The sequence below is a fragment of the Moschus berezovskii genome, chromosome X (assembly GCF_049115385.1).
Source record: "Moschus berezovskii isolate FMDL1 chromosome X, NW_MosBer_1.0, whole genome shotgun sequence".
NCBI classification, from domain to species: Eukaryota; Metazoa; Chordata; class Mammalia; order Artiodactyla; family Moschidae; genus Moschus; species Moschus berezovskii.
Window position 1 is genome coordinate 67,395,202 of NC_142488.1, and position 23,516 is coordinate 67,418,717.

Below are 23,516 nucleotides of genomic sequence, written 5' to 3' on the forward strand. Positions count from 1 at the left end.
TTTTTGACCTTAACTAATATGTCTGAAGTCCTGACTCCTAATCTTTTGTGCATGCATGCTAAGTTACTTTAGTTGTGTCCAATTCTTTGTGACCCTATGGACTGTAGTGTGCCAGGCTCCTCTTTCCATGGGATTCTCCAGGCAGAATACTGGAGTGGGTTGCCGTTTCCTTCTCCAGGGGATCTTCCTGACCCAGGCATTGAAGCCATGTCTCTTACATCTCCTACATTGGCAGGTGGGTTCTTTATCACTAGTGTCAATTTTTGGAATCGTCAATTGAGTAGAATAACTGTGTTTTGAAATATACATTTGTCTTCTCCACCTGTTTCATCTGGAATCTTAGTCTTCTGTTTGTATAATGACAATTGTCTGATGAAAGAGATTAGACACTCGATATTTTGAAAACAAGTTAAGGAGTAAGATGTGTTCGTTTTAAATGTTCATGCAATTTAAACAAGATGTGTCATATAAAATAATAAAGAAGCCAATACTTTCTCCCTTTTGTTTTCAATTTAGAGGTAGCAGATATTAAATAAAAGCAAATAGGAAAGAACTAAATAAAAAATTTGATTTAGAAATATATAATCTGGAGACAGCTAGTTCAATGTTGTTTGCATAGCTAAAAATTATCGGTTTGCTTAACAAAATAGGGTTTTAAAAAAATTTATTTATTTTAATTGGAGGCTAATTACATTATTGTATTGGTTTTGCCATACATTGACATGAATTTCCCCCGGTGTACAGGTGTTCCCCATCTTGAACCCCCCTCCCACTTCCCTCCCTATCCCATCACTCTGGTTCATCCCAGTACACCAGCCCCGAGCATCCTGTATCATGCATTGAACCTGGACTGGCGATTCGTTTCACATGATAATATACATGTTTCGATGCCATTCCTGGTGTAATAGACTGGGTAATTTATGTCTGTTTATATGTTTCAGTTTATTATTAGTCTCACTTATTGAATTATTTCAATTTTGGTAACTTTTCTCTTAATCGCTGCACATTCCCTACATGTTTTCTTCTTTATTTCGGCTGGGTTTTTAAAGAATCTTTCTTCCTCCATCTTTATTGAGTTATAATTGACAAATAGAAACTGTTTATATTTAAGTTGTACAATGCAATGCTTTGATATAAATATACATTGTGATATGATTACTGCAATATCCATCACCTCACATAGTTACTGTTTTTTGTTGTTGTTGAGAATAGTTAAAATCTCTTTTTAGCAAATTTCAAGTAAACAGTACAGTATTATTAACTGTAGTCATCACTCTGTGTATTGGATTTCCAGAGTTTATTCTTCCTGCATCATTTCCCCAACTCCCCAGCTCCTGATAACCACAATTCTAGTCTCTGCTTCTAAGACTCAGACTTTAGATTCCACATATAAGTGAGATCATGCAGTTTTTGTCTTTCCGTGTCTGGCTTATTTCAGTTAGCATAATGTCCTCCCGGTTTATTCATTTATTTTCCTTTTAAAAATTCTTATAATGAAATAACTTAGACCTACAAAGAGTATAGGAAACCCTATGACATATGTGTATATCCTCTCCTTAGCATAAGAAATTAAACATTACATATATAGTTCAAGTTTCTCTTTGTGCTCCAATTGCATCCCTTCCCCCCTCTCCAGACTTCTGAATTTGGAGTTTATTACTCCCGTGCATATTTTAATATTTTAACTAACACTACTATATATGAATGCATACAAAACCAATATTTGGTATTATTTTACATTTTTAGGCTTTTGTATCCTTCTGAAACTTTTTATTTCCTCAACTATGTTTATGAGATTTTTCCATGTTACTACTTATAGCCCTAGTTTTCAGTTTCTCAGTCTCTGTTTTGTTGCCATTTGTTGCTATTTCTTTGTTGTGAGGCCCTTTCTTGTCCTTTATAGGAAGTTTAGCAATATCCCAGTAGCACTGTCCCCTCCATTCCCCACCCCAGTTGTGATAACCAAAAACGTCTCTAGACATTGCCAATGTCCCTTTCATGGCGAAATCTCCTTCTCCCAGTGAGAACCATTATTTTACTTCATTCATATTAACTGCTCTGTCATGCTTCATGATGTATATATCACCACTTATTTTTCCATTTTCCAGTTGATGGACATTTAGATTATTTCTAAAGTTCTTTTTTTTCTGCAGTGAATATTTTTGTTCATGTTTTCTTACACAGTGTGAGATTTTCTGCAGGGTAATAGGCTTAGGAGTGAAAATGTTGAGTTTTAATATATGCATATCTTTAACTCTACCAGATATTGCCAACCATGTTCTGTAATAGTTGTACTAATTTACACTCTCACCAGCTGAATAAGGGAGATCCTGTTGCTCCACATTCTCATTAATACTTTGGTATTGTCAGATTTTGAAATTTTTGTCTACCTGATGGGTGTAAGTGATATTCATTGTAATTTTAATTTGCGTTTTCTTGATTACTGTAGTGATCAAAAATTACCCAGGTGGAGCTGTATCCAAAAAAATTAACTTTACCATATAATTTATTAAGAATCCATAAATCTTTCTCAAATTATGAGGACTCATTATTTTAGATGGGTTTAAAAATAATGTTTGAGCTTCTTTGATCGGCTTTAAGAAGTGGTTTTGAGCCATCAGACTTCATACATGTCGTGCTTGTTTGTACTCAACTTCTACAGTCTCTGTTTCCAAACCAGAGATGATTATCTAGTCATAATACTCTTTTTCCTCTTAGAAAATGTTATCACTGATAGTGATTACCATCTATGTTTAGGGAGTGGTTGAAAATACTTTAATAGCTAGAAGTTATTTCCTTCAATGTTGTTGGATGCTCTTTTTCTCAGCCACCTCATTACTAATAGCTGCATGCCAGATTTGTCTCTTTGATATTGACACTGTATGCAATTATTTATACTCTTAGTTTTCTGAGTTATTCTTCTAAATGCAGTGAGAGCTACAAAAGATGTTCTTGACTTTGTATCTATTTTTGAGACATTTAAAATTCAAAAGATGGGCATAGCATATATTTGTGTTATATATTATGTATAAATATATGTACAATATATGAAAAAATAAAATAGTATGAAGGGGATGGAACTCCTCAGGTTTTGAGTGTAAGGCCCACTTTAAATATAGTTTTGGAGAAAAATGCAGGTGAATTATGAAGGCAGGGGAAATATGTTATTCATAGATGATTTGATATGCTTAAATTAGGATGTAGTGGGAAAAGTTGACTGTATTAATGTAATTTTCATTCATGCTCAGAATTTCTTTGCTCCTTAATACATATTTCTGGGACTTCCCTGGTTTCTCAGACAATTAAGAATCTGCTTGCAATGCAAGAGACTTGGGTTTGATCCCTGGGTCAGGAAGACCCCTTGGAGAGGGAAATGGCTTGACACTCAAGTATTCTTGCCTGGGGAATCCCATGGACAGAGGAGCCTGGCGAGGAAAAGTCCACAGGGTCACAAAGAGTCGGAAAAGACTGAGTGACTAACACACACACATTTCCAGGGTAAATAATCCAGTCACTTTAAAAAGTGCTTTGCTGCTTAACTAGTCTCTATCAGTTCCTCTTTGGCCTGGGACATAGCCCAAAATAAAACTGTATTTCAGTTTTATATTCCTAACTAACCAGGTAAACTAGCCTTCATATGCTGAGTATATTGTATTCCAGAAGTTTGCTACCAGTTCTGTTTTTTGAACTTGACAGTTTCTTATAAGACAATTTAGTCAGTTTTGGTAATGTACCTGGATGAGCCCTGAAAATCTCTATTTTGACCCATAACATATCTGAGCCATATAAGTACTAAGTGTGAATGTTTTGACCTAGAGGCAGGCAGCCATGTGCTACAAGAGGAAGCATATTCTTTTTTAAGGACAAGACTAATGGTAGGCAAAATTTTGATAAAATCTGTTTATTTTAGACATTATTCTACTTACCTTTTCATATATATATTAGTGCTTCCCAGTGACCCTCTCCCTAGTGGTAGCCCTAATGCCTTCATGCGTGCCTTAAGTACCACACCTTGGACTTTTAACCTGGGCCTACGAATTCCCTACATCCCAAGAATTCTTTGTTCACAATTTACCTGCCTTTCCTGTTCCATTTGGGCTTCTGTTCTATTGTAGTAATTGATCTTACCTAGTTTTTAGGAGATGTAATTCCAGCTGTCAGTGTCTTAAACTCTCAAAGAGGAGTTTGTATTTTAGAAAAAGGATACAATGTCTCAGACAGCTGACCTAGGTTCTTCAAAAAGTTACTTAACAGGAAAGAGATATGGGAGAGAGGCTGTTCTAGATTAAATGAGACAAAAGAGATACATCCAAATGCAGAGTGTGAAACTTGTCTGGATCCTGATTTGGAAAAATATAAAAGCTGTAAAGAAAGCTGAGCTCAAAAGAATTGATGCTTTTGAACTGTAGTGTTGGAGAAGACTCTTCAGAGTCCCTTGGACTGCAAGGAGATCCAACCAGTCCATCCTAAAGATCAGTCCTGAGTGTTCATTGGAAAGACTAATGTTGAAGCTGAAATTCCAATACTTTGGCCACCTGATGCGAAGAGCTGACTCATTGGAAAAGACCCTGATGCTGGGAAAGATTGAGGGCAGGAGAAGGGGACGACAGAGGATGAGATGGCTGGATGGCATCACTGACTCAATGGACATGGATTTGGGTGAACTCCGGGAGTTGGTGATGGACAGGGAGGCCTGGCGTGCTGCGGTACATGGGGTCACAAGGAGTTGGACACGACTGAGCTACTGAACTGAACTGAATGGATGTTCTTGGGACATTTGGGACAGTTTAAATAGAAAATTTGTATTAAAGGATGTACAATGATTACTTTTCTTATCTGTGATCATAATATTGTGGTTATGTGGCAGTCCTTAATTCTCTGGAAATGCATGCTGAAGTATTATGATCTCTAAAACTTAGATTAGAAAAATAAAGCAAATACGGCAAAATGTTAGCAGTTGTTGGATTCATGCAGAGGATATACAGATAGATGTTCATTGTACTATTTCAGCTTTTATGCATAGTTGAAATTTTTCATAATAAAGATTTTGAAAACAGGAAAGCTATTCATTAATACAATAATATTTAAATTGTAAATCTCATGCAATGGAGAATTCAGACAGCATGAAGAACTTCTTGAGCTGGAGTAGCTAGTTCTAGCTCCTCTAAATTTCTACTGTTGTTGTTTAGTCGTTAAGTTGTGTCCATCTCTTTTGCGACCTCGTGGACTGTAACTCTCCAGGCTCCTCTGTCCATGGGCTTTCCAGGTAAGAATACTGGAGTGGGTTGCCATTTCCTTCTTCAGGGCATCTTCCCGACCCAGGGATCAAACCCACGTCTCCTCCATTGGCAGGCGGGTTCTTTACCACTGAGCAACCAGGGAAGCCCTCATTTCTACTGCTTCTTCCCTATTCCACTTACCATTCATTCAAAGATTCAGATTTTGTCCTGTTGACAGCAGCTGCTCAAGCTAGAAGAAGGATGATGAAGTTTCTCAGGGTGATGACAGCTTATTTTTACATATAGATTAGAAGTCATAGATTACCAAAATGTGAATATTACTGGCAGTGTGGTTCATTAGAGATTGTTGTTTTTTTACTTTGAATAAAGCTGTTTCAAGTCATTAAAAACAAAAGATAAACTATATTCTTTTATATTGAATGGATATTATAATCTATGTAAAAATTGATAATTTAATACTAATTTATAAGAAGAATTAGTGGACATAACTGAATTGTTAAGTGTTGCATTTGGAGTAACTTCGGCTCTAACTTTAAAAGTAAATAACAAAAATAGTCTATTTCAGATCAAATCACACTATAAATTACAGTTCCATAATTAGTGCTAGTTGAAATTAAGATTGAGAAAGATGCAGCTAGTGTTGAATTTTTCTTTCAGCTTTGTGAAGATTTTTACATTTTAAAAATGGATATGGAAAACAGTATAGATGTTCTAAAAAATTAATAAGCAGAGCTACCATATGATCTACTAACTCCTGGGTATTTATCCAAGGGAAATGAAATCACTATCTCAAAGATAATTGCACCCCCATATTCATTGCAGCATTATTTGCAACAGTCAGCACATGGAAACAACCAATGTCCATCTGTGGAAGAATAGGTGAAGAAAATGTGATATACATATGCATATTATTCAGCCATAAAAATGAAGAAAATCCTGCCACTTGTGATAACATGGATGGGCCTTGAGGGCATTATGCTAAGTGAAATAAGTCAGACAGAGAAAGACAAATACTGTATGAACTCACTTATATGTGGAATCTGAAAAAACCTGAACTCATAGACACAGAGAACAGATTGATGGGTTGATTACCAGAGGTAGGAGGTGGGGAGTGGGCGAAATGGATGAAGGTGGTTAAAAGATGTAAACTACTAGCTATAAGATAAATAAGTCCTGAGGATACAATGTACAGCATGGTGACTATAGTTAGCAATATTCTATTGTATATTTGAAGGTCAGTAAGAGAGTAGACCTTAAAAATTCTCATCACAGGAAAAAATTGTAACTATGTGTGGTGACAGATGTTAACTAAACTTTCGGTGGTACTTTTGCTATATATACACATATCAAATCATTGTATTGTACACTTAAAACTAATATGATGTTATATATCAATTATATTAATAAAATGGAAATTTCATGTGATTCAAACTAATTATCAGTGGAAAAAAAAAGACTCCTGCCTTCATAGAATTTTCATTTTAGTGAGGAGTTTATTACAGTATAACATATTATTCCAAAATTTAGTGGCTTATAAAAACCAACAGTTATTATCTCACAGTTTCTGTGGGTCATGAATTTGGGAGTGGTATAGATGGGTGGTTCTGGCCCAAGATCTCTCATGAGGTTGTATTGTCTATACGTCAGCTGAGGCTGCAGGCATCTGAAGACTTAACTCAGTCTGAAGAATCAGCTTCCAAGACAATTCACTCACCTGTTTATTGGCAGGAGGCCTTATGTCTTTGCTGGTTATTGATTGTAGGCCTCAATTTCTCACCATGTTAGCCTCTCCCTAATGCTGCTTGAGTGTCCTCATGACATAGCAGGTGGCTTCCCCTAGATGGGGTGATTGAAGAGAGAGGACAAGGAGCAAGCCACAATGACTTTTTCCCCCAACTGCAGTGCCTTTTATCTTGGAAATCACACCTTGTCACTTCCACTAGTGATTTGGAAGCAAGTCACTGAATCAAGGCCACACTCGATTTGATCTCTTGAACAAAGGAGTTGTTCAGTTTGATCTCTTGAACGAAGGAGTGACAAATAATTCATGAACACATTTTAAAACAACAACAGGAAGACAGATAATAAGCAATAAATATAGCAAGTAAATTATGGAGCTTATTAGAAGGTTTTAAGTTCTATGAAAATAAGAAAAAAAGAGGGCAGAAATAAGGGGAATCAGAATATGTGTGTGTGTGGAAGGGATGTAGTTTGCAATTTTCAACAAGGTGGTCAGTGTGAGATTCATTAGAAAGATTAGATTTGATTAAAGACTTGAAAGAAATGAAGAAGTTAGCTAAGCAGATATCTAAGAGAAGAAAGCACTAAATCAAGGGAATAGGTGACCTAAAAGTGCTGGGATGGTAGTAAAATGAGGTGAGAGAAAAGAATGCTAACCGTATTATATTAGTAGTGTATTTTCAGTTGGGCAGGTGGGAACATTGAAGGATTCTTTTTTCTTTTTCTTTTAACTTAAAGTTTTTGTTGTTTTTTGTTCTTTAAGTTTTTATTCTGTATTAGAGCATACTTGATTAGCAATGTTGTGTTAGTTTCAGGTGTATAGCTAAGTGAGTTATACATATACGTGTATCTATTTTTTTTTCAAATTCTTTTCCCATTTAGGTTATTACAGACGGTTAAGCAGAGCTCCCTGTGCTATACAATAGGTCCCTGTTGGTTATCTATTTTAAATATAGTAATGTATATGAGACAATCCCAAATTCCTAATCTATCCCTGCTTCCCACCTTCCCCCCCAAAACCATAAGTTCCTTCTCTAAGTCAGTGAGTCTGCTTCTGGCTTTGTAAATAAGTTCATTTGTATTATTTTTTTAGATGCCACATATAAATTTTATCATGTATTTGTCTTTCTCTGTCTGACTTATTTCACTTTGTATGACAATCTCTAGGTCCATCCATGTTGCTGCAAATGGCATGGTTCATTCTTTTTCATGGCTGAGTAATATTCCACTGTATGTACCACATCTTTATCCATTCATCTGTTGGTGAACATTTAGGTTGTTTCCATGTCTTGGCTATTGTAAACAGCACTGCAATGAACACTGGGGTACATGTAAGAGGAAGGGTTATTTCCATGGCTGATATTAATAAGTTTATTGTTTCTAATAGGAATGTAAAGGAGAAATCAAAATGGATCTGAGTATGAGTGTGAATTCTGTCACCATCTCTGTTGAGGGAATGACATGTAGTTCCTGTGTTTGGACCATTGAACAGCAGATTGGAAAACTGAATGGTGTACATCATATTAAAGTAAGTTACTCCTTGGAAATCAGTGCTGTTGACTGGAATTCTGGGAAATTATACTTCTCACACTGAAATAGATGCAGAAACACTAACATGTATGACATAAAGACTGTCATACTTCAAACCTTGAAGCTGAGTAAGTTTTCTTTGACCCATTAACTTATTTTCTTGTTAAAGACAATAATAAATTATACACTTTTAAAATTTAAAAACATCTGAAGATTGAGTCTTGATGTTATGGTTTTATCAGTTTATATTTTATAAGTGTAGGTGCTGACATGAGTTTGAACAAACTCTGGAAGATAGTGAAAGACAGTGAATCCTGGTGTGCAAAGAGTCAGACACGACCTATCTACTGAACAATAACAACAATATTTTTTATTACTGTTGATGTCATATTGAACTAAAATACATGTTCTCAAAGGACGGATTATGGGGTTTTTTTCTCTTTTATATCATGACAGTATGTTTAGTAATAATGTAGTCTTCCCTAAGAACGTGCATTCAAAGTGTAACTAATTTTCTAAACATTTTTACTTTAGTTTTTAATTGCAAAACTAAAATAGACTTTTGTTAGACTATCTTAACACATTCCTGCTATAATTCATCTCAGAATCCTACTTAGTGAAAAAGAGTGATTTATTGTATATTCTAGTTTCTCTGTAGTGAACATGAATTGTTATTATAATTATTATACGTAAAACAGAAAAGCTAAGCTTTGTTTAACACCTTTTAAACACAAAAGCCAAAAGTAGCAAAGTCAACACAGGACTACTGCAAAGGAAACAAAATGATACCTTGCCCCCTATATCCTGTAAAAAATGTCTGAATGTTTCCTGTGCTCGTTTTTTTTGACATAGACATAGCGTGTTAAAGCTGCAAGGAGTCTTAGATATGACTTAAATAGTCTAACCCCCTCATTTTACACATGGACAGACTGAAGCCCAGATAAGGAAGTGATTTGTGCTAAATTACTCAGCTACCTAATACCAAATAAAACTAGGACTCAAGTTCCATGACTCCTGGGCCAGAATGTTTTCTGCTCGTATAGTGTTTACAGATGCATTTTAATTTGCATATGGTTCTCAAACTTGTGATCTCCAATTTATTCTGTCACATAACTTCCAAAAAAAAAAAAAAGCAGCCTGGTATTTTCATCATCAACTTGCTTCCTGCCACCAAATTGCTGTTTTAGCTCTGTGTCACTATAAATTCTTCTCAGAATAATTCTGATATTTTTAGCATGAGATACCTTGAATTATATTTTATTTGTCACTGTCTTTTTAATCTTTCTATTTCCATGTCCATAAAAGTGTCTTTGATGCTAAAGCCTTTGGGGTTAAAAATATGTTTTGATGAAGTCCAACTTTCTCAGTTTCAGCACTGTTGACATTTTGGGCTGGATAATTCTTTGTCTTAGGAGAGTGCTTGAAGGATGTTTAGCAACATCCCTGGCCTCTAACCATGAGATGCCAGTAGCCTCTCCTTCCACTTGTGACAACCAAAAATGTCTCCAGACATTGCCGGTATTCCCTAGGGATGAAATTGCCCTCAGTTGAAGATCACTCCTGTAGTCCCTTCTCAGAGAACCTCTTTATACCCTTTGGCTCTTTATACCCTTTGGCTCTTCAGTTATTTGATGATGGTAAGTTGATTTTCAAACAGGCTCATGTGCCCCTTTCTTTTCATATTAGCTTCTTATGGTTCTTTTTTGCCAGTGACAGGTATAGTGAACAGTGTTTCTCAGACCACAGCATGAGAATCACCTGTAAGGCTTGTAAAACATAGATTGCTTTAAAACATAAAACGCCCAGAGTTTCTGTTTTAGTAGTAGATCTGAATGGGGCCTAAGAACTTAACTAAAGCTGCGGTTCTGGGACCACAGTTAAAGAACCATTGTATTGCATGAGCTATACTTACACTAAAGATTATTTGTCATTTGTTTGAAATTTAAATTTAACTGGGTCTGTCCTATATTTTCATTTACTAAATCTAGTTGATAACCTACTTTGAAATCATTCCCCTTTACTTTTAGACCCCCATAAGCACTGATTTATTGTTCCTATAGTTTTAATTTTTAACAACTGCCATATAAATGGAATCATATAATATATAGCCTTTTGAGCCTGGCTTCTTTCATTTAACATTGTGCATCTGAGATTCATCAATGTTGTTGCATGTATCACTGGCTCTTTCCTTTTTGTTTCTGAGGCGTTATTCTCGTGTGGATGTACCAAAGTTTGTTTACCCAGTCATCTATTGAGAGACATTGGATTGTTTTCACTTTCTTTTGTGATTATGAAAAATGCTCTGAATGTTCACATCCAAGTCTTTGAGTGGACATAAGTTTTAATTTCTCTTAGGCAGATTCATAGGATTGGATTTGTTCTATCATGTGGTAAGTGTATGTTCAACTTTTTGAGACACTGGCAAATGATTTACCATAGTGGCTATACTATTTTATGTTCCCACCAGCAGTGTTTGAGGATTCTACTTTTCTCACATTCTCTACAACACTTTGTATTACCAGTCCTTTTAGTTTTAGACATTCTCGTGGGTATGTAGTGGTATCTCAATTCTCATTCCCTTAATGGCTAATGATATTGAGTATCTTTATTTGTGCTTCTTAGGCATTTGTATACCTTCTTTGCGAAATGTCTGTCAAACCTCTTGTGAAATTTTTAGCTGCATGTTTTGTTATTATTCAATTTTGATTGTTTTCTATATATTCTGAATATATCTTCTCTTAGATATGTGTCTTCCAATTTTTTCCCCCAGTCCGCGGGTTGACTTTTTAATCCTTTAAAAGTGTCTTTCCCAGAGCAGCAGTTTTTACTTTTGTTGAATTCCAATTTATCCACTTTTTTTATGGAGCATGCTTTTGGTGTCATAGCTAAGAAATCTTGACCTTACCCTTTGTAAAATCACAAAGATTTTACACCTGTGCCTTCTAAAAGATTTTACATTTAGATCTATGATCCATTTTAAATTAATCTGTATACATTATGAGGTATGAGTTGAGGTTAATTGTCTTAAATATGGATGTCCAGTTTGCTAAGCAGGTCTATTTATTGAAAAGTTTATTTTTGAATTGCCTTTGCACCTTTGTTGAAGCTCAATTTACCATATACTTATGGATATATTTCTGTATACTCTGTTCTGGTCCACTGATCTGTGTGTCTGTCCTGTAAATATTACACAATCTTGATTATTGTAGCTTTGTAATGAACCTTAAAATCAAGTAGTATAATTTCTCAACTTTGTTATTTTTCAGAGTTGTTTTGGCTATTCTATTTTCTTTCCCTGTACACATAAATTTTAGAATCAGTATACAGGTTTCTACAAAAGTATTGCCTGGGATTTTGACTGTGACTGTGTTGATTCTGTAGATCTATTTGGATAGAATTAACATCTTAATAATATTAAGTATTCAAACATTCGCACATGATAATAATATTAAGTATTCAAACCTTTGCACATGATATAGCTCTCCATTTATTTAGGTATTTCTTATCAGGGATCTGTAGTTTTCATTGCATATATTTTATTAAACTTATATTAAGTATTTTCTGTTTTTAGATGATGTTTAAATGGTACTTTTTTTAAAATTTCAATTTCAGTTGTTCATTACAAACATACAGAAATGAGGTTGATTTTTGTATGTTGACTTTGTATCCTGAACTTTGCTAAACTGTCATTAAATCTGTTAGCTTCTCTGTAGATTCTTTGAGATTTTCCACATAAGCAATTATATCATCAGGGCATAAAAATAGTTTTATTTCTTCCTTTCTAGTCTGTATGTCTTTTGTTCATTTTCTATCTAGAACTTCCATTACAATTTTGAATAGCAGTGATGAAAGTGAACATCTGTGTCTTGTTCCTGATTAAGGGGGAAAACATTGTCCTTCACCTTTAAGTATTGTGTTAGTGTAGGGTTTTGTAGATGCCCTGTATCAGGTTAAGGAAATTCTTTCCTCTTCCTGGCTTTCTGAGAGATTTTATTTGTAATCATGAATAGATGTTGAATTTTTTCAAGTGCTTTTCTGCATCTAGAGGTGATCATATTGTTTTTCTTCTTTAAGGCTGTAATATGGTGAATTACATTGATTTTCAAATGTTCTACTAGCCATGCACTCCCAGGATAAGCCCAACTTGGTCAAAGAATACTTTTCATGAAAAATTTCAAACATACACAGAAGTCCAAGGAATCTCCTTGTACTTGTCACCCATGGAATTTCTTGCTATTTATTTTCATGACAGCATCATTTGATTTTGATAATTTATTTTGCTGATGCTTTTGAAGATTTGATCTGGGCCTTCCTGCCTGTTGTACTTTGTTTAAGGTAGAGGTCCCTGACTGTGCTTAGTTGCTCAGTCATGTGCAATTCTTTGCGACCCCGTGGACTGCAGCAGGCCAGGCTCCTCTGTTCATGGGGATGTTCCACGCAAGAATACTGGAGTGATTTGCCATGCCCTCCTCCAGGGATCTTCCCAACCCAGGGATCGAACCCAGGTCTTCCACACTGTGGAAGGATTCTTTACCGTCTGAGCCACCAGGAAAGCCCTGACTAATGGATTGGAAATTCCTAGTATATCTCCATGCCATTTTCAAGCCTTTTTGCTGCCCCCTGTCTACCTTTTTCTTGTCACTCTTCAGAATTCTCAGCATTGTTTGGAGCATAATTTCAGCGCTCTTTCCCATGCTTCATTCAGTTTGGTTCCCCACTTGTTCTCTCCTCTTTCTCTTCAACTTGTATCCGAGGGCCCAAAGACATTAACAATATCTCCTTACCAAAAGTTTGGGGATTTCTACTATAATGAAGGTAATATATGGATGCTGCTACTGCTGCTGCTGCTAAGTCGCTTCAGTCGTGTCCGACTCTGTGCGACCCCATAGACGGCAGCCGACCAGGCTCCGCCGTCCCTGGGATTCTCCAGGCAAGAACACTGGAGTGGGTTGCCATTTCCTTCTCCAATGTGTGAAAGTGAAAAGTGAAAGTGAAGTCGCTCAGTCTTGTCCGACTAGTAGCGACCCCATGGACTGCAGCCCACCAGGCTCCTCTGTCCATGCGATTTTCTAGGCAAGAGTACTGGAGTGGCTTGCCATTGCCTTCTCCGAATATATGGATACTTTTCCTTAAATATACTGTGAATTGCTGACTGTTCAGCATGTTTATTTTTATTGCCAGGGCTTAATGAGTCAATGTGTAATTTTAACTGAGTTGTATCTTCATTTATATAATATGCTGCTGCTGCTGCTAAGTCACTTCAGTCGTGTCCGACTCTGTGTGACCCCATAGACGGAAGCCCACCAGGCTCCCCTGTCCCTGGGATTCTCCAGGCAAGAACACTGGAGTGGGTTGCCATTTCCTTCTCCAATGTGTGAAAGTGAAAAGTGAAAGTGAAGTCGCTCAGTCGTGTCCGACCCTTAGCGACCCCACGGACTGCAGCCTACCAGGCTCCTCCATCCATGGGATTTTCTAAGCAAGAGTACTGGAGTGGCTTGTTTTAATATATTGTTTAAGCTTTCAGCATCATTAAAACAACTTTATACTGGTGGTGGTTCTATTTACTGGAAGTTTTCTGTAATTTTTCTTTTATTCAGTATTCATTACAATGATGACAGAAAGTTAATGCAACTTTGGAATTTGATCAGCTTACATCAGTCCTAAAAAGGTTTTTCTTTGACTTGTTCAGATCCATATGCAAAAGATAAATTTTAGACATGCTGCCCAGAGTAGATATAAATATTCTAAAGGGAGCTTTATCTAACTGGACATCAGATTTACTACAGGATTTAGAATTAGGAATCTGATGGATTCTAATAATCAGAAGCTCATTACATATTTTAAGTGCTCGAATCATTAAATTGGAACCAGAATGTTTTGTGTATCTACAGATCAAATATTTATGGGAGTTCTGTATTTTAATCTTAATCTAAACATTAAGTTTTTATGCCTTCTTCAGAGATTTCAAATGGATTTTAGCTTTTCAGTGAAGTACGGGATTCAAGCTTTCCTGTCCTTACAGTGTTCTTGTCGGTGATTCAGACGTCTCATAAAATCTTAAGCAAATTAGCTTCAGTTTGCCTTGTTTTTATTACCAAAAAATTAGCTAATTGGCACATAGTGATTCTTCATGAAATTTGATACAAAATTTCACCACATGTTGTGATGCCAGTATGTTGACAGTTATTTTCTATATCTGAAACTCTACGTGTTTTTTTCCATGTCTGAATCTCATATTTATCTTGGCCAGAGAGGACAAAGTAAACTGTATCCATTTTATTATTTGTTAGGGAAGAAAGTAGTGTTTCTCATTTGCTTACTAAACTACACACTCTGGTCAGATGAGATTATGTTGATGGTTGTGGCAGGAAAATCTTTCTTTACATAGTGTAATATGCCTTCTGCTGAGTTTTCTATTCTGTAGATATCCGTGTGAATACTTACATATGAAGTTTTCACTTTCACATGCTCCAAATGTAGGGTTTCCTCTGATTCTCCAGGCAAGGATACTGGAGTGGGTTGCCATGCCCTCCTTCAGGGGATCTTTCTGACCTAAGAATCAAACCAGCATCTCTTACGTCTCCTGCATTGGCAGGCAGGTTCTTTACCACTAATGCCACCTGGGAAGCCCATTTACCATCTACCTTGGCATAACTACAGTCTTAGAGGCTTCCTCATTGCCTCCTCCCCTCCTCCCTGCCCTAACGACATTGCTGCCTTTAATTTATTTTGAGGAGAGAGCCAAGTTGGAAAAGCTGAGAGATGACAGGTAACTTTTATTAACTCTACTACAAATTTCTTCCAAAGTGTTTGTATTCAGAATACTCAAATTTATAAAAACATTTTGCAATTTTTCACTAATTGTAACTGTCCAAAAATAAGACAGATATTTTTGCAATTTGTTAATTAGAAAAGAGGATGGCAAAAATAGCTCTGTAACCTTCGGTCCCAAAACTTTAAAAATGAATAATTTAATTTCAGTGAATAAGTATGACATCTGTACTTGATTTATCCTCAAATGAAGCCAATTAAACATCTCCACTTGAGCTAAAATGGCTGGTGCTAGGGTCCAGAATAGAAGCTAAGTCTCACTAATTAAGTGTGTGCTAATTTCAGTAACGGAGAAGGCAATGGCAAGCCACTCCAGTACTCTTGCCTAGAAAATCCCATGGATGGAGGAGCCTGGTAGGCTGCAGTCCATGGGGTCGCCAGGGGTCGGACAGACTGAGTGACTTCACTTTCTCTTTTCACTTTCACACATTGGAGAAGGAAATGGCAACCCACTCCAGTGTTCTTGCCTGGAGAATCCCAGGGACGGCGGAGCCTGGTGGGCTTCCATCTATGGGGTCACACAGAGTCGGACACGACTGAAGTGACTTAGCAGCAGCAGCAGCAATTTCAGTAAAGCTGTTTTAACCATCTAGAAACTAGTTCACATAGTTTTTCTCCAAATTACTTAGGTTCTTATTGTCTACTGACAACTAATGCATTTTCCAAAACACTCAACTCTCTGACAAACTGTTTTAGATTATTAAATTTTTCCTAGTTATCTGTGTAAAACTAAAGGATGAGATTCTCTTTTGACATTTGCAAGTACATTCCTGTATAAATTTTCCCCTAGAGACTTATTGCACCCCACTCATATATGTAAGGCAGCTATGTTTACTGCATCTTCCCAGAATTCACCACTGCTTAATATGGCCTATTTAAAGTCAGAAAAATGCAATTAAATTGGATTAAACTGTATAAGAAAAGTAGCAGAAGTATAACATGAAAGCACTTAGTGTTATCAACAGTGATTTATATGGATCCTAGTGACAAATCCTTAAGGCTGAGTATGTTCATAATTTGTTTGCTAACAATGAAGGTAGACATGCATTTTCTGCCTTTTCCAGCTCTGCCTCTTCAGTCAGAAGCCCATATGATACAGAGTATACTAGTTATCCTTCTTTTCTCCTTCCTTTAAAAAGTATATTACTAAGTGTTGTTTTCTAGGCCCAGAGACAGATTTATGAAGTTAAGCTTAAGTGTCAGAGCCTACCACTTGCATCTGCCCCTTCTAAGACCTGGAAGGAATCGTAGCAATGTTCCCATGATTATCTGTTTTTGTGAAAGTAAAATATTTTAACCACAATCCTTTAAATCCATTGTCTACTTCCACTTCGACCCACCTCTTTTAAACTTCCCTTTTATGTAGGTAGTACTGGATGTGCCACAGGCATTTTGGGGATCTGATTAATAGGTTGAATTGGGGATATGTTTAGTTTGAGGTTAGTAAAATATTTGGCTGTAAGGGGCTTCCCAGGTGGTGCTAGTGGTAAAGAATCCACCTGCCAATGCAGGAGACATAGGAGGTGCAAGAGACACGGGTTCAATCCCTGGGTCAGGAAGAAGAGAATAAGAGAAGGGAATGGCTACCCACTCCAGTATTCTTGCCTGGAGAATTTCATGGACAGAGGAGCCGGGCAGGCTACAGTCCATGGGGTTGCAAAGAGTCGGACATGACTGAGCATGCATGCGCGTGTGCACGCACATACACACACATGGTTCTTAGTTGCTTCTGTGTATAATGAAATTTGTGCTACAGATTCTGGTAGGATAATGTCCTTACCACCCATGATGCCAACTCACCAGGGTCATGGCATAAAGGAGTAGGGCCTAGTGTAAAAGTGATAAATGAGTGTTATCAATTCAAAGAGTATTTAAAACTAGTTCACTGCACAATTAAACTTTTCTGAAATGCCCTGGGATCTTATTGCTCATATATGAAAGAGACTTGATAGTTTTCCCAAATTTGACAATCATATATAAAATGATTTTACAAAATCACTGTTAAATGAAGCAGCAATCAGAGTACATATATAACCAAACATGTAGAAAGAGAAAATATTACACAGGTGTAGGAGGTATTATTAATAAAAAAAGTTACTTTAATGGATTTTATGGTATTTGGTAAGTTTCAAAACTTTAAAACTTGTAATTTTGTTACTCATTTAGAACATTTACATTTGTACAGATGTTTTTTCATTTATAGTTTTGTGCTATTTTCCTTAATGAAGGTCCCTCAAAATGCTTACATTTCAGAGGCTACAAAAGGTGGATTCAGCTCTTTCTGGGCACTGTATGGAAAATTGTCCTGGTCCGAACATAATTTATAGTCAGAATGCAGCTTAACATGTTAACACATAAATATTGGTCACTTCTCAAAGACTGTTAAGGTTTAAAATTTCTGGATATAGTTTCTGAGATTATAATTAAGACTAATGTGTAGTCAATTCAGAAACCAGATTTGAAGAGAACATTGTTTCAACTAAATCTAGAAGCTGTTTGTTGTATTTGGAATAAAACTCTGATATGAATTAATATAATTATGATGTTAAAGTCAAGGAACTGTTTGTTGTGTTTGGAATAGAACTCTGATATGAATTAGTATAATTGTGATGTTGAGTATGATTGTTTTATTTAAAAAATGTTGCAGTGAAACAGATTAGAGATTTAACAGGATTCAAGGCAAGTGAATAGTCAAGAAGTCTCTAATTTTGAAATAAGTAGAATGAATATGATTATACCTATTTGCAGCTTCAGCATTTAAATATATTTTGGGTATTATGTCTTAAATTGCAAAGTTTATAAATGAGTGTTATACTCTTGTTCTGCCAAGACTGTAGACTTTAAAGAGATTAACTTGAAGCTTTATTTAATCACCCCAGTGGTCTGTTCAGGGGGAAAATAAAATGGTTAGATAATGTGAAGGTCTTTCTCTGAGATTGGCCTTTTTGAAAGTGGAAATGTAAAATTAATTAGATATAAGCACCAAATGGCTCTAAAGGTTAATGTCTTATTAACAGATTACTTTGTCCTTGAAACTTAACTGCATTTTGTGTGCTTTTTCCTTTACTCAGATAAAGGCTGCAGTCCATTTTCCTAACACAGACTATCCTTTAAAAAAATGACCACTTAAGTAATTCCCTGGCAATTCAGTGGTTAGGACTCGTCACTCCCTCCTGAGGGCCCAGGTTTAATCCCTGGCCAGGGAACTAAGATCCCACAAGCTGCACAGTGTGGCCAAAAAAAAACCAATCTAGATGCTAGCAGTTACCAAATTCATCCTGTGGATCAATACATTCCTTGCTCCCCTTAAAATTAACTATTTTTTAAAAATTATTGGAAAAGTAACATATGTCCAGAGTAAAATCCCCTTCCCAAAGAAACCAGTTATCAGTTTCCTATGTACGAATTCTCCTAGAAATAGACTGAATATAAGATGAATAACATTTGTAGATCTATATGCTGACTTGAACAACCTAGGCTTGAACTGCACAGGTCCACTTATACACATTTTTTAAATAAATATGTGTTCTAGTACTACATGATCTGTGGTTGGTTGAATCCAAGGATGTGGAACTGAGGATATGGAGGGCCAAATGTAATGTTATACATGAGGTGGGTGCCCCACCCCCATCTCCTTGTTGTTTAAGGGTTAACTGTATATATATGTGTGTGTATCTCCTTTTTATATAAAGGGAAGCATACTATATACATACTGTTCTAACCTTGCTTTTTTTCACCTAGCAAATACATCTTGTTTCCTGTTAGCATATAGAAATCCGTCTTTATTACTATTTGGAACTTTTTCCCTCTAACATTTGGTATGGCAAATGATGATAGTGCATTGAACATTTCTTTTTTTCAAATGCTGTATTAGAGTAATATAGGCATTTTGCTTTGTATAAATTCTTAGGTAATAAATGGTCATCCATGAAGATGTAGAATCAGTTATTCAAACAGGCTTAGGTTTCTGATTTAGTTGAACCAAGTATCAAAGAAATATCAAGGTTAAAAACTAGCAGTAGAGGAATCATTTAAAGAGGGACTTTTACTATTTCCTGTCTTTGTATATAAATTTTTATAATGAATAATCATTCCTTACATAATTTTTGAAGAAAATGAAATTATATTAGTAATGAAAATTCGGACAAAGCACTCAATTTACAGAAAAACAATACTACAGCTTAAACTAACAAAATCTCCACATCTTTTTCATTTTAAAACATTTGACCTTTGAATTTTTAGAGTGGTTTTGGGCTGTTGTCTTAGTCTCTAAGAATTGTCTTTTGCTAGTTCATACATTGCTTTAAAATTTTTAAGTTGTAACTTTTATTTAGGTTGGTCAAATTGGATAAATATCAATAGAACTTGATGCCTTCCTCTTATACTTTAATTTTCAGTATCCTTTATTGAAACATCAGAGTGTTACTCAGTTAAAATATATATATTATTTTTTCAGCAAGCAGTAAAAGAATTTGTATTGAGACATGTGTAATATAAATGGGATTCCTATTATGTATTTTATATAGTATTTAGTATTTATATAAAGGGAAGCATACTATATACATACTGTTCTAACCTTGCTTTTTATTAGAATCAGACATATTAGAAATTCAAGATTATTGATGAATCTTACTTTTTTGAGTTTAGTCTCTGTAGAAAGACAGGATCCTTTCAAGCTCCCTCAAAACCTCTGAATCCTTCTATATTGAGTTGTTATGAAAATGTTAGAAAATAGGCTTTAAACCATTTGAAGATTTCCCCACTGGCTTAGTAGCATGCTAATCTGAATTTATTATGGTGACGTATCAATTAACTCCTGGGGGGATAAAAGGGAATTTCAGTGTGCTAAAGCAAAGTACCTTTCCCAAAGTGACTTTTAAAAATGGGGAAATGTTAGAATATACTAATTGTCAAATCTTGGTAAAAACCTGAAAAAATACATTCTCTTAGTCATTTTTTATTTAAACTGGTATAGAAGAAGATATGAAATGTAGAGGGGAAAAGTAAACACAGAACTAAAATTTAGTTCACACACTAGAAATATTTCATACTTATCAGATATTTTTATTTATAAGTCACAAATTGCTCAAATCACAGGCATAGAATTTTGGTTTTTCAAGGAGATCAAAGATCATCTAGCCTCATCACTTATAAATGGAAAGAGTATGGACTTTGGAGTTACAGAGACCTACATTTGAATTCTAGCTCTTTCATTTTCTTGCTGAGTTTCTTGGGCAATTTATTCAGTGTCCTAGCCTTCAGATAGGAGATTGGATCACCTTTTATTATCAGATGAGAAGGAATACACATAAAAAAATATACTAATGACAACCCAAGAAGTGGTAATAACACAGTTTTTAGCTTTTATAGAAAGTTAGAACTCAAAAGAACTATCTTTCAAAAAACTTAAGCCCTTAGATTTGTCTTAAGTTTCTTGCTTGAGAATGGATGATGCAGCCTTTTTATATTTATGCAAATTATACAGAAATTACATACAGATAAAGTATACGATGCTTGAATTTTATGTTTTAGACATTTCAGTATACAAATAACTCCTTATGCATTAAAATAATGGATCGTTATAATATCTATGGACAGCACCCTCTACACCACTGTTAATACTGTTGAGGCCACAGAGTATGTTTGGTTTCTTTTCTTTTTCACTCCTACCTTCATCTAAATATAGTGAACATGCTCCATCTTGAGTCCTTCATATGAGCCACATTTATAGATTGTAGACTTCTGGATTATTATTTTCAGGGGAACTATTGATAAAATAGAAACATAGTTCCTCTGGGAAAAAACAAAACAAAACAACATTGATTCCTAATGAAAGGTTCTGAGAAGAAAAACAAGCAGTTGAAACTTCGGAGCACTGTGGGGAATAGGTGAAGGTGGTTTGCATTGGTGGTGATCAAGGAGAGTGGCACAGACCCAGAATCAGACAGATTGCTCCCAGCAATTTCCAGTTCTTTGGAGTCTGTGCTTGCTTTTACTCACCATTGTATCCCTAGCAGCTAGCACATAATAGGTATTCAGTAAATGTTTGTTAAATAAATAAGTACTGTTTTAGCTTCCTGCTCAAGGATTTGGCATCCAGAATAGTATTGTGATAAACACTTTGTGAATTTCCCCTTACACAAAGGTGCTGCCTGTTTTTGTTTCCCTTGAGACTTTGGGCTTGAAAAATCTCCGTGATATCTAACATTCAGAGGAGAAGTCAAGTGCTGTTATCCCAAAGGGGAACATTTTTTTGTGCTAGGTGTGGTTGACCTGGCTTTAAAACACACAAATAGAAGTTACTAAATACGGAAGTGTTTTCTGGTTTGCAGCATGAAAACAACATAGGATAATACAACTTTTTTGTATAGTATTTTATATACATAGTTTCCTTGTTTTTTTGTGTCTTTTATATCTAGAAGACAGGCTATGGCAATAAAAAATATAGCAAATCATTGGGTGATAAAGTGATTTTTGCTTTTAAAAATAAATTTTCAGAATACTTCCTCATTGGGTATGTCGGTAAATTTGAAATTTGACGGGGGAGCGGGGATTAGCTCAAAATGATACCAAATATGTTTAAGCCTAGAGGGAGAAAAAATCCCCTTCCCTTTTTTAAAAGTTTGGCACTTGATCAGAAAAAAGTAGAGTAGTACATAGAGCAGTACTGTCCAATGGAACACTCTGTAATGATGAAAATGTTCTGTCTTTATTCTGTCCCTTGTGGCAGCCACATTGGCCATTGAACACTAGAAATGTGGCTAATGCAATTGAGGAACTGAATTTTTTAATCTTTTCATTTTTGTTTTAAAAATTATACCCCTATATTGACTTCTTTTTGGCGTACAATTCTATGAATTTTTCTTTTTTTTGTTTGCTTGCTTTTTTTAGGTTTGGCTAATTTTAACACATGTATAGATTAATTTGGAGAAGTAAATGGCAACCCACTCCAGTATTCGTGCCTGGACAATCCCATGGACAGAGGAGCCTGGCAGGCTACAATCCATGGGGTCACAAAGAGTCGGATACGACTGAGCGACTAACACACATAGATTAATTTAATTACCCCAAGCCAGGACAGCACAGTTCCATCACCCACATCATTCCAAAATGATTCTTCTCTAAATGCAAATATAACTATGTCATTCCCCTGCTTAACTTTTCCATGACTCTCTATTACCTATAGAATAAAGTACAGATGATTATTGGCATACAAGAGCCCCCATGATAAATCAGTTGCCTAATTATGCAGCCTTTCATTTTTCTTTACTTTTGTGTTTACATTTGTCATGAGTTCCCTGCTTCAAATGTCCTTGCTAATTTCTGTTATTCCTTTAACATTCAGGTATTATCTCCCCTAAGAAGCTTTTTTGACTCACATTCCCAGGGATGAATGGGTGTTCATTTTCTCTGTCCTCTGTTCTAGCATTGCTCCCTGTGACTATGTCATGATCAACTTTGTATCATGAGAATCTTAGTTCCTGGCACATATAATAAGTGTTTGATAAATATTAGTTTTTCAGTGTTTACTTTTATATGACTTACTGCTTCAAAGAACTACTTTCCTGTTTACTCATATGATCCTTATAATAACCCTGGAAGATAATAGAGCACATTTCTTCATTTTTCTGATGGTAGAGCTAGTGAGTATGGTTAACTGGTAAGTGGAGAATTGACACTGGAGCTCAAATCTTCTGACTCTCAACCCAGTTTTGTGTGTGTGTGTATGACTACTTCATAAATCTTTATAACCCACGTGTTACCCAAAGAGATGCAGGGTAAGATGTCCAGGTAGTAGTTAAATAATACTCAGTTGCTGAGCTTTAAGAATACAATCATTATTTTAATAATCAAATCAGGAAAAATGATAAAGATGTTCTTATTTTGCACAAAAGTAATACTGGACTATAGTGACTTAGAGGGTTATAGAAATACTTGCTACAAAACCCTATGAATATTGCCTTCATAAACCAGCATGTTTATACCTTTTCTTGCAACAAGTTTATCTTAATTGAACATTTTAAAACTTTAAACTTCATTTCCAATTTGTTTTATGTAGCTGATCCTCTTTCCTGAAATTATCTTTTGAATTGGTAGAGTGCTGAGTGTTGGAATACTTTGTGAAAGGAGATGAAGAGTAGTTTGTTCTCTGTTATGAAATTCTAGGGTGTGTTT

At 35.6% G+C, this 23,516-nt stretch overlaps 1 protein-coding gene across 4 annotated transcripts in view; it reads left to right on the forward strand.

Moving 5' to 3' along the window:
• ATP7A (ATPase copper transporting alpha) overlaps window positions 1-23,516 on the forward strand; it is a 142,277-nt gene that overhangs the window by 61,688 nt on the left and 57,073 nt on the right. For 3 of the 4 annotated variants that reach the window (XM_088833761.1, XM_055393800.2, XM_055393801.2), the window contains one exon: window positions 8,368-8,508. In XM_088833761.1, the coding sequence (XP_088689887.1) occupies window positions 8,389-8,508 (120 nt within the window). In that variant the 5' untranslated portion in view covers window positions 8,368-8,388. Of the gene's footprint in view, window positions 1-8,367; window positions 8,509-19,771; window positions 23,002-23,516 lie in introns of those variants that run through there. The other variant, XM_055393802.2, reaches the window with a different exon arrangement.